The sequence below is a fragment of the Protopterus annectens genome, chromosome 6.part1, assembly GCF_019279795.1.
Source record: "Protopterus annectens isolate FY-2018-M chromosome 6.part1, PAN1.0, whole genome shotgun sequence".
Taxonomy (NCBI): Eukaryota; Metazoa; Chordata; order Ceratodontiformes; family Protopteridae; genus Protopterus; species Protopterus annectens.
The window spans coordinates 397888348-397904435 of record NC_056738.1 but is presented as its reverse complement, the minus strand read 5'-3'; the positions used below and the strand labels follow the sequence as shown (position 1 = coordinate 397904435).

The 16088-nt window shown below is 36.8% G+C and overlaps 1 protein-coding gene across 1 annotated transcript in view; it reads left to right on the top strand.

The window, feature by feature from the left end:
• Positions 1 to 16088, top strand: part of LOC122805298 (girdin-like) — a 1431879-nt gene that overhangs the window by 896239 nt on the left and 519552 nt on the right. The window contains exon 11 of the mRNA XM_044075386.1: positions 15313 to 15459. Coding sequence (XP_043931321.1) covers positions 15313 to 15459 — 147 coding nt within the window. The remainder of the gene's footprint in view (positions 1 to 15312; positions 15460 to 16088) is intronic.

Genomic DNA, 16088 nt, shown 5'->3' with positions numbered 1-16088 from the left:
TTCAGCTATTTGTAAGATAAGGATTTTCTCAGAAACAGTGACAATCTGTGTCAGAGTATGCTTAAGCTGAGGCTGGAGAATCTCTGCTACGTACACTTCTACTTTCTGGTGACAGAAGGTGTGACATTTTGGTGGGCTAGCACTATAGTTTGTTGAAATGAGCATTTGTCACATCAGCACAATACTGAAAGTCTAAGAGTTGAGCAAACCAAACTCCTAGACAGTGGAAGTAGGTAATGATTTCTAGTTGGTCATCTTTATTATCCAAACTGGGCCAGTTTGGCATTATTAAAGAAAGCTTTTGGTGGGACCTAAATATCATACATACCATTTTCTAATGTTAAGTAACAGATGCATTTTCTGAAGTCAAGTTGGAAAACAGGGCTAGGATTTTTCCACATCTTTCTTAATTATGACTGGAGAAGGGTTTTATAAGCATCAAGGATGATTTGAAATTCTGACAAGTCAGCATATAGTCCCTTTAGAAATACAGAGAAAATGCAGAGGTGTGGAGCCTTGTGTTGTTTCAAGATTTGCCACCTGTTTGTTTTTTTTTTTTGGGGATTATCTGGAAATCAAACTGATTGACCAGTAGTCTGGAAAACACTTTACAAACTCTAGAATTCTGTTTTAAAAAAAAAGAAACAGACTATCAAAGTCAGCATTTGTTAAAATGTCGGAATTACTGTCCTTGTTTTATAGAAAAGCATAGTAAATTGGCAGAAAGACTGCATCGCAAAGGGAAAAAAAGAGGGCATTCCCCTCATCTGATGTGACGATGTCATGAATTGGGCAGAAAGTGGGCAGGGAGAGGTAAAGAGATGGGCAGAGGGTGGGAGGTGCTAGGGGGTGTAGCCTGGTCCAGTTTTAGCCACAACAAAAGTTAGCAACCCAAGTTGTTTCTTTAAACAGTGAGGCAAATGGAAATAAAGTTGTTCCTGATGTTACCATAAATGATCTGCTGGACATGATGGCCTTAAAGCTACCAAGAGCACAGGATCATAGGACATTACTATGCTAATGGCCTGAGGGCCCTTACAAGCCTAGCTAAATTTAGCCTTGTTACCACAATCAGCACCTATTGCCCTGTCCAACAGGGGCACAGGTGGAACCCGAGGTGAATTTTACAGTTACCCATCCAATCATCCACATTGTGTGTAAAGAGGGCCAATGCAGTGCTCTGTTTGACATGAAGTGGGAGTCTTATTTCAAAGGTGTGGTAACCTCTGGAAGACAAATCTGTCCCTCCAGCAGGCCCTATTGATGTTACATACCAGGTTAATGGCCTTAGAGAATGTAACCTGTGTGCCATTTGACTTTCAGATGTTCAGCATTTCCAATAAAGTACGGTCAGACATCTCCTTATATGCAAGACAGAGATTGCTTCTGAGTAGTCTGTATGAAACAGAGTAAAATGACAGTGATTCAGCCCATGCATATAGGATAGCTGCTGAAGACCTTGAATTTTCTTTGTGTGGAATCTTTATGGTCTCTCCAATTGCTGCAGGAACTTTGAAAGGTACATACCAAAATGGACATTGTACTCAATTACTGGCCTAATGAGTGAAGAGTACAGGGAGGTGATAACTTCTCTTTTTCTCAAGGCAATGCCTTTACTTATGAGATGAGCCATATAGAATGATTTTCTTACCACTGTGGAAACAGGGTGATCAAAGGTTGCTGTCAGCCTGAGTGCACAGATCTCTCACCACTGGGTGTGTACTTAGGGTATTGCTACTGATGTGGTAATTTGCAGGAACATTGCTCTTACTGAAAGGGATAATAATACATTTTTTGCTTTGAGTTTGAGGCCATGACTTTGGCACCAATCATTTGTTTGGGTAAGACATTCTTGTAAGATTTTGACATCATTTGGAGATTCTATGACCACACCCAGTTTGCAGCCATCAGCAAACTTTGTCAGCCACAGTCCCTTGGCTTTAGCTTGTACTTCAAAGAAATAGATTCTGAACAGTAGAGGTCCCAGGACAGATCACTGTGGTACACCACTGGTTACTGGTCTGCTGTTGGTGGTGGATTCCACTATTTTGACTATATGGTTAATTTCAAATGCAGTGAGGACATTTGTTGAAAGGTTGCAGTCACTATAAAACACCACCAAGTAGTTCCTGTCACCGGTTCAGACATGCCAAACATTGAACAAAAAACTGACCATGAAGTGCAGGGTCACACAGAACCAAACCTTTAACGTGAAAACACAAAGTAAAATCACAGTTAAGCTCTTTCGTCAGTGAACAGACCTCTTCAGAACCATGAGTTACAAAGACTGCAATGCTGCTTAAAAGCTTAAATGAACTAGAAAAACACCCACAGCAAAAGACAGTTACATTTTTCAAGTCCTGAAAACCCAGCAAATGTTTTAGAGACATGAACTTGCAAAGAAAAACACAGGAAAAGAAAAAAAAAAGAATGAAAACTAATAGGTAATAAAATATGCTATAAAATACTGTAAAGTTTTGTAAAATAAATCTGTAAAATAAATTAAATCTTATTTGCTCTTCTTTTAAGTTCACTCAATATAGAAATATAGTAGTCATTAAGAACGGGTGGATTTGTTGCATACAGTTTAAGTTGCCAGTATATGTCCCAGTGCAGCAATTTGTTCTCCCAGTCTCCAACAAAAATAGCTGCTTCCACTTGTTCCAGTCCTAGAAAAGAAAGTTTCTTAAAATTCTTACATATACAAGCATACCTGGCCAATGCACTTTTCTTGTCTTTCTTGGATATACTATAAAGGTGTTGATATACCCTCCTGTTAAATGCATTGTTAGTCTTGCCTGTTTAAAAAGCAGGACATGAAGTGCATCTGGTCAGGTAAACAACCCTTTCTGAATGGCATTTGAACTTACCACAAGCCTTCATGGCTCTAATCTTGTCCAGCAAATCACCCTCAAATATTGCTGCAATAAATGAGCACTGATGACAAAGATCACATTTTGTCACCCACAAGTCATTATGTATACACTATCTTTTGGTTTCTCCAATAGGCATTTTATAGTGTTCTTATTTTTGAAGGTAAAGGATGGGTGCTCAGGAAAGCATTCTTAACCCCTCATCACATTGCAGAATATTCCAATTTCCCTGCAACACTTTTTGCATGTCCTTAGCATCGAGGGGATAATGTAGCACCATGTTGGTTTACCCTGCAAAGTCCTTACATTCCCCTTCACATTGTTTAAAGTCACCAAAACTCAGGCCATATTTTATAATTGGGGCATACGTATTATGTCTTTCCACTCACACCTTCTCATGTAGGTTGTCAAACAAAGATTCAGGGTAACCTCTATCAAGAAACATACATTTTCATGTATCAAAATGTGGTGAACACATATTGTCATCAGAGGTCAAACGGGAAATACTAATAAGCTGGCTTTTCACTACACCCCTTTTTTGGTGAAATGGATGTCAGATGGTGAAAAACAGAAGAGAATTACAGAAGGTGGACTTTCTAAAAAATTGTTCATCCAGGCCACCCAGATCTCCTTTCATAATCTCAATATCCAAATAGTTTATATGTTCGCAATAAATGTGATAGTGAACCTCAAGAAAGATGTACTAAAATGTAGTTGTCTCAGAAATGGTTCCAATTAGGCCTTGGTACAAGACCAGATGATCAAGAAATCCTCAAGCTATCAAAAATATCCCAGACATTTTTCAAAAAGGGGAAGTTGGAACAAGGTTATAAGGTCCCGCCTAAGAAGGACTGTATTTGCAAACATGGGGCACAAGCTGCACCCATTGCAACACCTTGTGGCTGTTTATAAATCTCCCTTTCAAAAAACAGGAAGTTGTTATTAAGTACAATTTTCATAAAATCACAGTCTTGTGGTGTCATATGCTGACAGAGAACCAAACTGAGACACAATTTCCCCAAACAATAATAGTTCTTCTTCATGGGGAATCACTGCGTATAAACTTTGTATATCACAGGTCACAAACAGAACAGCGTCAACAGCTCTAATGTTCCGAAGTTTGTCCAACAAATCTCACGAATCTCAAATGATATGTGGAAAATAAGAACAAAAGCTGTTTCAACTTACAATCAATGAATTTTGCTATTGGCTCAGTAACAGAGCCATCAGCTGCAACAATTGATCATAGAGGAGGGTTGAAGATGTTGGAATGAATTTTCGGAGTACCGAATATCTTCAGAATAGTCAGATTTTGTACCCTGAGGAAATCATGCAAACCTTGTGAAATAGTATCAAACAGCAAAAGTTCATCTAAGAAAACCTTAATAGCCGAATTGGTTATGTTGATCTCATTGATAGACACTACAGAGTACACTTTCTCATCATTTAACAATTTGTAAATCTGACCTGAATAATCTATCCAGTCCATGATGACCAGTCCCTCACCCTTGGTTTCATGCACCTGATACTCTTGTCATTGGTGATATTATTTAAAATTGCTCTATCATCTTATGAGAGGTTATAGTATTTATTCCTGCCCCTCTTACTATTTCTCATATTTCTCTCTCACATGTTGTTTTCAAATATTTGTATCACCAGGTATGGGGGGGTAGCCATATGTTTCCTCTTAAGCATGGCAGAAGTAAACTCTTGGGTCTCAGTATCACCTACTAAAATTTGAAAATCAGTTTATGAGTAAACGGTTTAAGGTCTATCAAGTATCCACCACATTAGCTCTAGATGCTGGAATAAAATTAAACCCTTTAAGGAAAAGGTTGTGGTATTTAGGTCCAATATTTAACCCATGGAAGTTGTAAATATTAAAAGCAAAATAAGATGTAATATTTACAGTACCTGAGGGAAGGTGTGAAAAAAAAGAGAAGTATCTAAAAAATTCACCATTTGCCACCTCTTGGATGTATGGGTCTGGTAGCTCCTGTTCCACTGATCTCCTCATTCCTGTCGCTATCTAGGTTGTTGTTTCTTGCTGGCTAACCTCTCCAATCTCCGCTGGGGGGGGCAGTTTCCTCTAAAGGGGCTCACCAACGTGTACATCTTCAATATTCACAGGAATTTCATCGTTGTTTACCCAATTGTTTGGTTTAGAACTGCTGGTGTTGGGAGGTTTTGGATATACACACCTATAACAATAATCCAAATCATCCCTTGTTAATTTTTTTATCCTTCTGATTTTTTATTTGTACACGTTTGCTGTCAGTTCGGTGGAGCACTTGATTGAAACTAACTTAATCGGCAGGTTTGCTTCTTTTATAGAAAAGCATAGTAAATTGGCAGAAAGACTGCATCGCAAAGGGAAAAAAAAAGGGCATCCCCCTCATCTGATGTCACAATGATGTCATGAAATGGGTGGAAAGTGGGCAGGGAGAGGTGAGGAGATGGGCAGGGATGGGAGGTGTGAGGAGTGTGGCCCTGGTCCAGTTTTAGCCACAACAAAAGTTGGCAGCCCTAGTTGTTTCTTTAAACAGCGAGGCAGATGGAAATAAAGTTCCTGATGTTATCATAAATGATCTGCTGGACATGATGGCCTTAAAGCAGCCAAGAGCATTGTGGTTAATTTCAAATGCAGTGAGAGCATTTGATAAAAGACTGTAGTCACTATGTCAAAGGCATTCATTAGGTCGATAAAAACAGACAGTTCACTGGCATTTATCAATATTTAGAAAAAATATTAATCAGGTAGTGTGAGCAATGCAATCACTGCACTACTGCCTAACCAAAAGTCATATCAATGTTTCAATAATAAGCTATACTGGAAATAAAATGGTAGTCAGATGTAGATAATATTTTTAAATAGTTTTCTAGTCTAAATACAATGAAAATGGGTCTAAAGTCTATGTATGAAGACTAGCAGGAAACTTTAGGCGGAAACTTAATCATGACTAGTTTTTATCTCACTTTTCATTTACTTTGCTTATATGTCGCTTGCTTTCATGCTCCAACATCTTTCACTTTCCTTTTCCAGGCACCTTTTTTTGCCACTCAAATACTAGTAAAAGTGAAGTTTTGTCTACATGTCAAACTGCTGATTTTTTTTTTACTAAAATCTGTCTAATTAATAGCTTCTGACAACTCGAATGTATTCCTCTGATGACACAATTGTTAGTAATTCATATTATGGTAGTTCAGTATAGCAAGAAGTGGATAACTCATATCTTACGTACGGTGTTTGGTCATGAGAGCAGAGTCCCCATCTGTGAAAGACTCACAAACTGTGCTACAATGCAGTGGAATTATCTTAAAAAAAGTTTTACTATTTTGAAATAAGCCTATTGCATTCTTTCTTTCATACAATTAAATATCAAGTTAGTCTGACTGGGCTTAGTCCCCTTTATTGCAGAGACGTGGGAGAAAAGTTCCATCAATAAGCACTGTGTTAAGTAAAATAACAATACAAATGAAATATACAAATGCTAGCATGTACAGATTGGTACAGGTAATAAAGTGGTCACAAACTACTGCTCAACCTCTTTGTATTTTATGCAGCACATTGGGGATGGCTTAGCAACGTACTATATACGCAATGTGCTAGCAGCCAATGTTAGTATGGCATCAGGCTACAGTAATGGCTGACATTTTTTCTAAAGACTCTATGACTGTTTCTTCCCCTGCCAAGGTCAGTCAAATCTCAGTAATATCATGACATTCACTGTTGTGCTGTTCTTCATTAATTGAGATTAAATGGGCAGTCTTTTTATTTAACTCGGGCAAATATATTTGTCCTACTGACTTACTTTTGGAGTTTCTTTTTGTACTGTTTTCTTTCCTTGGCAAATCATGACCCGGTTTGTATTTCTGTCCTTAAACCCTCCCACATTTTCAAGCAACATTTACTTGTAAGAAGCATCACAAGAGTTTTACATGTGTGCCAGCTATTTTCCTCTGATCATATACCAGTATAATCTTGACCATTTGAAAGTTATAATAAAATGTCTCACTCACTTGATTCTGGATTGAAGTCTATTAGTTCATAACTGATGATACAGCCATATCAAGAAACCAAGGCTATGCCACTTGTTGATTTATCCTGTTTTATTTTATTTTATTTTACATTTCTTTACTGGGGTAGTATGCTGATCACAACTGGCCATGTGCAGTTACTATCTGGTACTTTTTATTGGAAGCACTTTTCTGTGCTTTCATTTCCCATGTTTTTTGGGAGTTTTGATTAAAATGACTATAGCTTGTTAGATTAAATGATTAATTTGTGTTGTTTTATAGCTACTCTAAGGTTATAATGTATTCTGTATTACGTATTATAACAGCACATGGTTCATGGAACACATTGTTAGTATTATAATGTATTCTGTACTAAGTATTGTAACAGCACATGGTTCGTGGAACACATTGTTAGTATTGTAATGTATTCTGTATTAACTATTGTAACAGCACATGGTTCGTGGAACACATTGTTAGTATTATAATATATTCTGTATTAAGTATTGTAACAGCACATGGTTCATGGAACACATTGTTAGTATGATAATGTATTCTGTATTACGTATTGTAACAGCACATGGTTCGTGGAACACATTGTTAGTATTATAATATATTCTGTATTAAGTATTGTAACAGCACATGGTTCATGGAACACATTGTTAGTATGATAATGTATTCTGTATTACGTATTGTAACAGCACATGGTTCGTGGAACACATTGTTAGTATTATAATATATTCTGTATTAAGTATTGTAACAACACATGGTTCATGGAACACATTGTTAGTATTATAATGTATTCTGTATTACATATTGTAAAAGCACATGGTTCATGGAACACATTGTTAGTATGATAATGTATTCTGTATTACGTATTGTAACAGCACATGGTTCATGGAACACATTGTTAGTATGATAATGCATTCTGTATTACGTATTGTAACAGCACATGGTTCGTGGAACACATTGTTAGTATTATAATGTATTCTGTATTAACTATTGTAACAGCACATGGTTCGTGGAACACATTGTTACTGTTATAATGTATTCTGTATTAAGTATTGTAACAGCACATGGTTCGTAGAACACATTGTTAGTATTATAATGTATTCTGTATTATGTACTGTAACAGCACATGGTTCGTGGAACACATTGTTAGTATGATAATGTATTCTGTATTATGTATTGTAACAGCACATGGTTCGTAGAACACATTGTTAGTATTACAATGTATTCTGTATTACATATTGTAACAGCATCGTGATTCGTGGAACACATTGTTAGTATTACAATGTATTCTGTATTATGTATTGTAACAGCACATGGTTCGTAGAACACATTGTTAGTATTACAATGTATTCTGTATTACATATTGTAACAGCACGTGATTCGTGGAACACATTGTTAGTATTACAATGTATTCTGTATTATGTATTGTAACAGCACATGGTTCGTAGAACACATTGTTAGTATTACAATGTATTCTGTATTACATATTGTAACAGCACGTGATTCGTGGAACACATTATTAATATTATAATGTATTCTGTATTACGTTTTGTAACAGCACGTGGTTCTTGGAGCACATTGTTAGTATTATTGCTCCTTATTGCTACATTTAGGATCCTTACATTATTTTAATGCTTTTATCACCTGACTATATTATATTAAGCTTGCTTCCTTCAGCTTCATCATACACTCAAAAACAATATTTATCAGGGTTTTATTTCACAAGATGCTAATGGACCATACTATGGCAAGTGTAATGAACAAATAAAAATACAGATGTATTTTGAAAAAAGATCCATATTTCCAAATCAAAAGTTACATACTCTGGGCTACCTTGTGAAGCCTTTCACTGCAAGAGTGTAAAGGAGGTCAAACCATTTTGTTAATGAAAAGACCACTGCAACTTAATATATTACAAATTTGAATAACATTTCTGACAAGTTTCCAGATGGATGAAACACACTTATATCTGTCATTAAACATATTCATTCCTTTGTAAGTTTAATGCAGGGCATTACAGAATGGGTAGGAACTTTTTTGCTGCCTGGCATCTACCCAAAGATTCCAATGTAAACATGTGTCTTAGGATACAACAGTTTCTGAAATGTTTCAGTCTATCTCTCTCTCTCTCTCTCTCTCTCTCTCTCTCTCTCTCTCTCTCTCTCTCTCTCCACCCTTCCAGAAATTTGAACCTAAGCAAGTGAGGAGTCAGGCAGCCTAACCAACTAAATTCTTACACTTACTAGTCTTTTTGTCTCAATAAGATAGATTATGATTCACTCAGGACATAGTAGACAGAAAATAGCTAGGTCAACTGGTGTCCTGTGCAGTTCCCCAAAGTGGCACCCACCCTCAACTCAGAGCTGAGGAGCAAAAAAAGCTGTTCTGCTCCCAGTCTGTAGCAAGCTGCTTGGTACAAATTTAACAAACAAGAAAAGAAGCAGCCTGCTACAGTTAAATTGCCACACACTAAGCACTTTAGCTCTTCAGCCATCACTACAAATGCAGTATCAGTGTTTATTTATTTATTTATGAGGCTGTGATATCCTTGTGGCTACAAAAGTCAGTACCAGTACTGCTGATCATAACCTACAACACCTTGTTCCCAGGACAGCTGTCACTTTGCTCACCCCTCGTTACATCTCTCTGTAGACTCGTATGCCTGATAAAAAGATTAACCTAATATAAGACACACAGCTTTTATACTTTGATGTCACTGTCTTATTCCTGACCTCTCCACCCATAAACACCTTTCAGATCAATGTAAAATACTCTACATTTATTTTTTTAAAGTAAGATATAGAGGAAATGAGTGTGAACACTGTCAAAGCTGTGTCCAGTAACCCACATGCCTTAACTCTGCTTTCCAAAAATTACTGATGATGAGCAACATATAGCTGAAGTGTTGAAATATTTAATTTACTCCTACTTAAAGGTAATCCAGTTATCATTCCACTTGGCTCACTGAGCAGAATCCTTTGGTCAGAGCATAATCAAGTTAGCATAAGATGCAATGAATACTACTGCACCGTTACAGAGTTTGCCATCAAAGTTTGATGACTCATTAGTTAGGTAAAGGGGGACCTTTTAAAGAAGACTCATCTTGTTTTATATCTTACAGGTGACTAAAATAATGTGAGTGCTTTTGGCCACACAAAATGTCATATTATACTACCACTCTGGGGTAGGCAGAGGCTATTCATGTTGTAAACTTCATAGGTATATTATGTTCTTCCCAAAATATTTTATGTGAAAAGTACACCACTGAAATGTAAAGGAGTACGTAGGCAGCTTTGCATAATAAGGAAGTATATCAGTAGCTAAGGGTGTATAACAAAGCACTTTATAACAAACTAGTATAGTACAGAGTCTTCTTAATAATGTTTCAGTCTGTGACAAAACATCTCATTAAAAATGAAAATTGTAATCGGTGACCTGCTTCCTGTGGTACAGAGTTTGATTTTCTCAACTTTCGTTTGCCCACTGGGTAACTATTATGTCCCTAGTACAAGTGTTTGTTACACCACTGGCTTTGCAAAGAAATATGAGGTCAAATAGGATGGGGGCAGTTAGGAAACTGGCCTAGGTTTCTCAATGATTTCCTCGACCACATGCTTAATAATTACCTATGAACTAGTCAATAATAGCAATTCCTCGGATTAAAAAACAAGCAGAAAACTGATTGGTGGTTTGATAAATCCATTCTGTCTCCTCCGTATTGACAGAATGCATCTCCCCAACATGTCTTCATATTAGAAACTCTTTAATTACTTTTTTGCTGTTAGTAAGATGTTTCTGGCCTTAATTGTAGAGTAGACTTTTAATTGGTGTATTTGTATAACACAATTCTACTAGATGGCACAATAGTACACTTAGAGCCCGCCAATTTCATTTATTATCAAATGTTACTAAAATTCCCTTCGAAGTGTCTACCTTCTGGGAACAAGCCTAGCACAATAATATATCATAGTATTGTGAAAAATAGAAATTTGAACAGTGCTTTGGTTAATCCACCCTCCATGGACTGGTCTTACCTGGTCTTACCTGGTCTCAATACATTTTTTTTTTGTATTAGAAACTCTGTAACTCCTCAGGGTTTTGCTATTGCAAATAGTTTATAAAAAAACCTTAGTGGTAGAAATAGCTGCTGATGAGTACATCATTTTCCCCTAGCTGACACCAAAGTCCACTGTATAACTGCTCATTCTGCCTATATTCCAAGATAGGAAAAGTAGCCATATGTAATATAAGGATGTTTATGATTGGCCTGGTGTGGAAGAAACATAGGAACATGGAAATAATACTAGGCAAGCAACCACAAGGAGCATAAGAGGCCTAGCCATGTGCATCTTTAACAAGATACACTTAATTTGCCACCCTTTATGAGTATTTAATAATTCCCACCTCACAGATAAAGCACAGCCATATGTGATAACCTGGGTGTAAATTTATGTCTACCCACCCAATCATCAAGGCTAGCCTTAAAGGCAGATAACCTGGTATTTTGCTTGACCTGTAGTGGTAACGTATTCCACAGGCTTGGAATGTGTTGAGTTAGTAACCTATCCTTCTGGTGATTCTTGTTTATTTGTTGGTGTAATTACATGTCTCTAGTAAAAGTGTTTGTTAAGCTAACTGAGAGATATGCTTGTAGTTGTACATACCAAGAAGGACACTGCATTCAGTGTAGTGTCTGATTAGGGTACAGAACACTGTTTTAACTGAGAGATATGCTTGTATTTGTACATACCAAGGAGGACACTGCATTCAGTGAAGTGTCTGATAAGGGAACAGTACACTGCTAAGATGACTTCTTTGGATCGTGAAGATATTCCCTTGGAAATTAATTGGGCCAGATAGAAGGATTTCCTGACTATGGTGGAAACATGATGACTGAATGAGAGAGAGTTGTCCACCTAATTACCCAGATCTCTTATAATCATGTCTGTTTGAAGAGAAGTACTACTTGCAATATATGAGTTGGGAAGAGCTGTTGTGCCAAATGCAGCTAGGCTGTACTTTTTTTGCATTTAACTTGAGTCTGTTTTCAGTACACCAGATATGAGGATATTCCAGCCCCTTTTGTAGTAGTTCAGTATCAGTAAATGAGTGGATAACAGTGCTCAGTTTGCAGTCTTCAGCAAAGTTGATCAACAATATTTCTGGGATTTTGGCATTGATATCTGCAAAATAAATGCCAAACAGAGGAGAGCGATCAGCATTAATCTCTGTAGTACCCCACTAGTTACAGTCTGATGTTCAGTACTTGGGATATGTTGGATAACCATCTTGCAGGCTAGCTGACAATGTAGTGGCTTGCAATATGTTTGTATACCATTTTAATAATACAGGCATGGGGATAGTGTCAAAAGCCTCGGGCAGGTCAAGATAAGCAGTGTGCACAGAGTGACCACTGTCCACAGCCTCTGTAACCTTTTTAAATAGTTTACTAGGTTCAGCAGACAGGACCTGCCCTTCACAAAACCAAACTGCATGGGGTTTAGATCAGTTAAGTTGCCATGTCTGCATACATGAGTTTTGCTATGATGGTTTCCATGGCTTTGCCTAAAAGGTTGGTGAGGCTGATGGGTCTGTAATTATCTGTGACTGTAGAGGAGCCACCTTTCTGTTGGGGAGTCACAGTGTCTGTTCCCAGGCAACAGGAAAATTCCCTGTGGGTAGGCTGAGGTTGAACAATTTAAATCTATATAGTTTAATATGTTTTATATAGGGGTATCCTTATGTGGACACCCTATTGTTTGCTTTAAATAATGGAAAGAGGAAGATAGGAAAGATTGAAAAAGGAAAGACAAAACAAAGAGGGAAACAGAGAAGGAAGCATTATGAAGATTGTGCTGGAGGAGGTGAGAGAGGGTGAGAGAGGAGGGGTACTGTGTTTTTAAATGGGGATAGACCCCACATTTCTTATGTAAGAGGGGTGAGAATTAGGTAACTGGATGTAGGAAAGAGGATAATGGAAGGAGGGGAGTGATGAGGAGTTCAGCCCAGAAAGAAACCGTAGTCCACAGGACCTCAAACATTTCTACTGCGATTCTGCCTTTTATAATGAATGTGAAAATGGCATAAAATGTGTCAGTTTATGACGATGAATTGTAAACAGGCCGAAGAAGGACTTATTAGGATTTGTGGTTTTACATCATTTCTCATTTACACCTCATTATTTTTGCAATTGCATAAGTATATTCATGGCAATTGCACATTGACATAAATGGCCTCTATGAATCTTGCTTTTGCTGTGCTTCTTCCCAAAGTGTGCCGATCTCCTTTACACGTTCACATAATGTCTATGAATACCACCCATTATACCACCCATTATTTTTAGCTTTTGAGAGGAATTCTAAGAGTTGTTTCAAGGTGAAACAGGGGAAATAAATTTTCAGGAATGAGAACAGAAACAAAGCTGAATCAAATAAAGCAATATTTTAATGAATGATGTGTGCTTTCGTACCAACCAGGGAGTCTCTTCAGATCAAGTGTTTTATTTGATTCAGCTTTCTTTCTGTCCTCATCTGTCATTTTCATTCAATTCTTTCTTTGAGTTTGAAGACTGTAATCCAGACTCCAGTGGTTTGGATACAACATTTTCAGGGATACTGGATGCAACAATGTGGGTAGCTGGGGTAAAGTTAGCATTTCCTTTGGGAAAGGAATATGTAATATTAGTATGGGTGAGCTCAGTACATTGTTAAACATTATTCCTTAATTTCCCTACATAACTGAAGAAAGATTTCTAGTTTCCTTTGGTATCTGGAGCATCAAGTTCCTACTCTGCTTTACATTTTCTAATAGTCCTTTTAGGTTCCTTGCAGTCATGTTTCACTGTGGTCCTGAGGTAGGGGATAGGAATTTCTTACTGCTTTTCAACATTTTCCCTCTTTTGTCATACAATTTATTAATACGATAATTTAATGAAATAATCTCTAGGATTTATAGGAAGCACACCTTCAGTAATGCTTATCTACATGAAAAAAAACTGTCACCCTGTATACACTAAGCATAACATAGTCAAATGTCAGGCTAAATGCATATCATTACTCACAAATGACAAATTATTTTTGGAAGAGTTAGAACTGCTGAAGAAAATGTTTATCGATATAGAATATGATGAAAGCCTGATAGAGTAATATTTGAGCATGCTAAAAACAAAAAAGAAACAAAATATACACTGATACTGAGTGGACGTTACATAGAGGAACTAATAACTGAACAAGACATTAAATACTCTAGCAGGTCTTTTGCCTGGACAGCTCAATGAATAGCAACATAATCCGACAGATTCTCACCAACAACTGGAAAATTTGTCAGGTAATCCTGATTTACTAAAAAAAGGTGAAACAAGGCACAGCTTTGTTTAAGGAAGTAATAATAATTTAATTGCCATTTTTGAAAGGGACAAGGAAGGCTTAACAAATTATAGTAGTCTAGTTTTGGTGGGTTCTGTAAATATTGCAAATATATGTTAAATAGCCCTTACCTGGTCATCAAAACAGGGGGGAAAGGACATTTTAACAGTAACAGTGCAAGCGTAGTTTATGCTGCATTTTGTGACTCCTGTAGTTAGTTTTTCGTGGGTAAGAGTGGGAAAGCTAGCTCACTGTGTGTGTGTGTGTGTGTGTGTGTGTGTGTGTGTGTGTGTGTGTGTGTGTGTGTGTGTGTGTGTGTGTGTGTGTGCGTGCGTGTGTGTGTGTGAACATACACACTAGCCATCAAGAATAAATACATGAAAAATATTTGTTTTTAGGTATTTATCTCAATGTGACCATTTCAAAATTTTTTCTTTTTTTCATAGTTGACTGTGTGAAAAAAAACATCCTTAAGGGTGACTTAAACATGCTGAAGATGAAATAATTAAGTTGGAAGCTAAGGCTGGGAGCAAACTTTGTTCCTGGGTTGAATGACATTATAAATATAAAAAATGTTTTAAAAATGAAATCAGCTAGAATATGGCTGAACTGGTGAAGAAAAACAGTCACTGTCTGCTCTTTTACATGTGATGTGATGTTTTCTATATATAATTAATGTTTTTAGAATGTTCTTGTTATTTCTGAAAAAGTCTGTGATTAAAAGGGCAAAAGCGCTAAAGTCTTGGGTGATCCTGAAGTTCTTGTTTAAATGTTTCCTTTAGCTTATTTTGTGTTTTACACTGTCAGACAGGAGAAGGGTTTTTGACAGAAGATCCAAAGTAATGCAGCTTTGTTGTAGGGCTATCACTTAGTACACTGTAAATATAAGAGACCATACAGTAAAAGTACAGAGACTTAACGGCTTATATGCACACACATGGCAGCAGTTAACTTTTTTGTTTTTACATAAGATTAAGTCTGGATGATACTGTAATTCTTTATTGATAACTACAATTTGTTTTCTTCCTTACATTTCTTATCACTCTCAGGAGGAGAAGGAGTATTCAAAGGCTTTGCTGGAGACAAAAGCAATGCTGGACGAAGAGTTAGAGACTGCACGTGCCAAGAGTGACAAGCTTCATGAGTTAGAAAAAGAGAACCTCTTTCTAAAATCCAGAATGAATGACATGGAAATGGTAAGAGTTTCAAACCTTACACTACAATTTGCATATTATGTTAGCTTGAAGGATGTCACTGGGCCAGAATTTGTCTTGCTGTTTCCATGGCAGGTAGAATGGTGTTGGAAACAGATGTATGATTTCTACCAAAATGTTAAAAATACACACATGCATACAAACATACATACACATTCACATACAAGACAAGAACATACAAACACACACACACACACACACACACACACACACACACACACACACGCATGCACCTTCATGTCCAGTATACACTGAAAATAAATATCAGTTTTCCAAAACAGCTACTCCCACCAAAACTAGGCTACTAGAAGGCAAGTCTGAACTTATTTTAACAAAGCAGTTACTTAAATCTAACAAAGAATAATATAAAAAGAGGACTTCTAGCAGGCAGTTGAAAACAGTATTATTAGAAAATCAGACCTGAGTAAAGAAAGATAGCACACTGCCAATTACCATGGAAGAATTCAAGTACGCTACATAAAACATGCAAAAAAATTATTTAAAAATAATGTAAACTAAAAATCAGTCAAATAGACTATTTGAAAGTATAGGTTCTGTGCTATATGAAATATCTGAAAGAAGATTAGAGAAGTCAGTTTTATGGGTCTTGA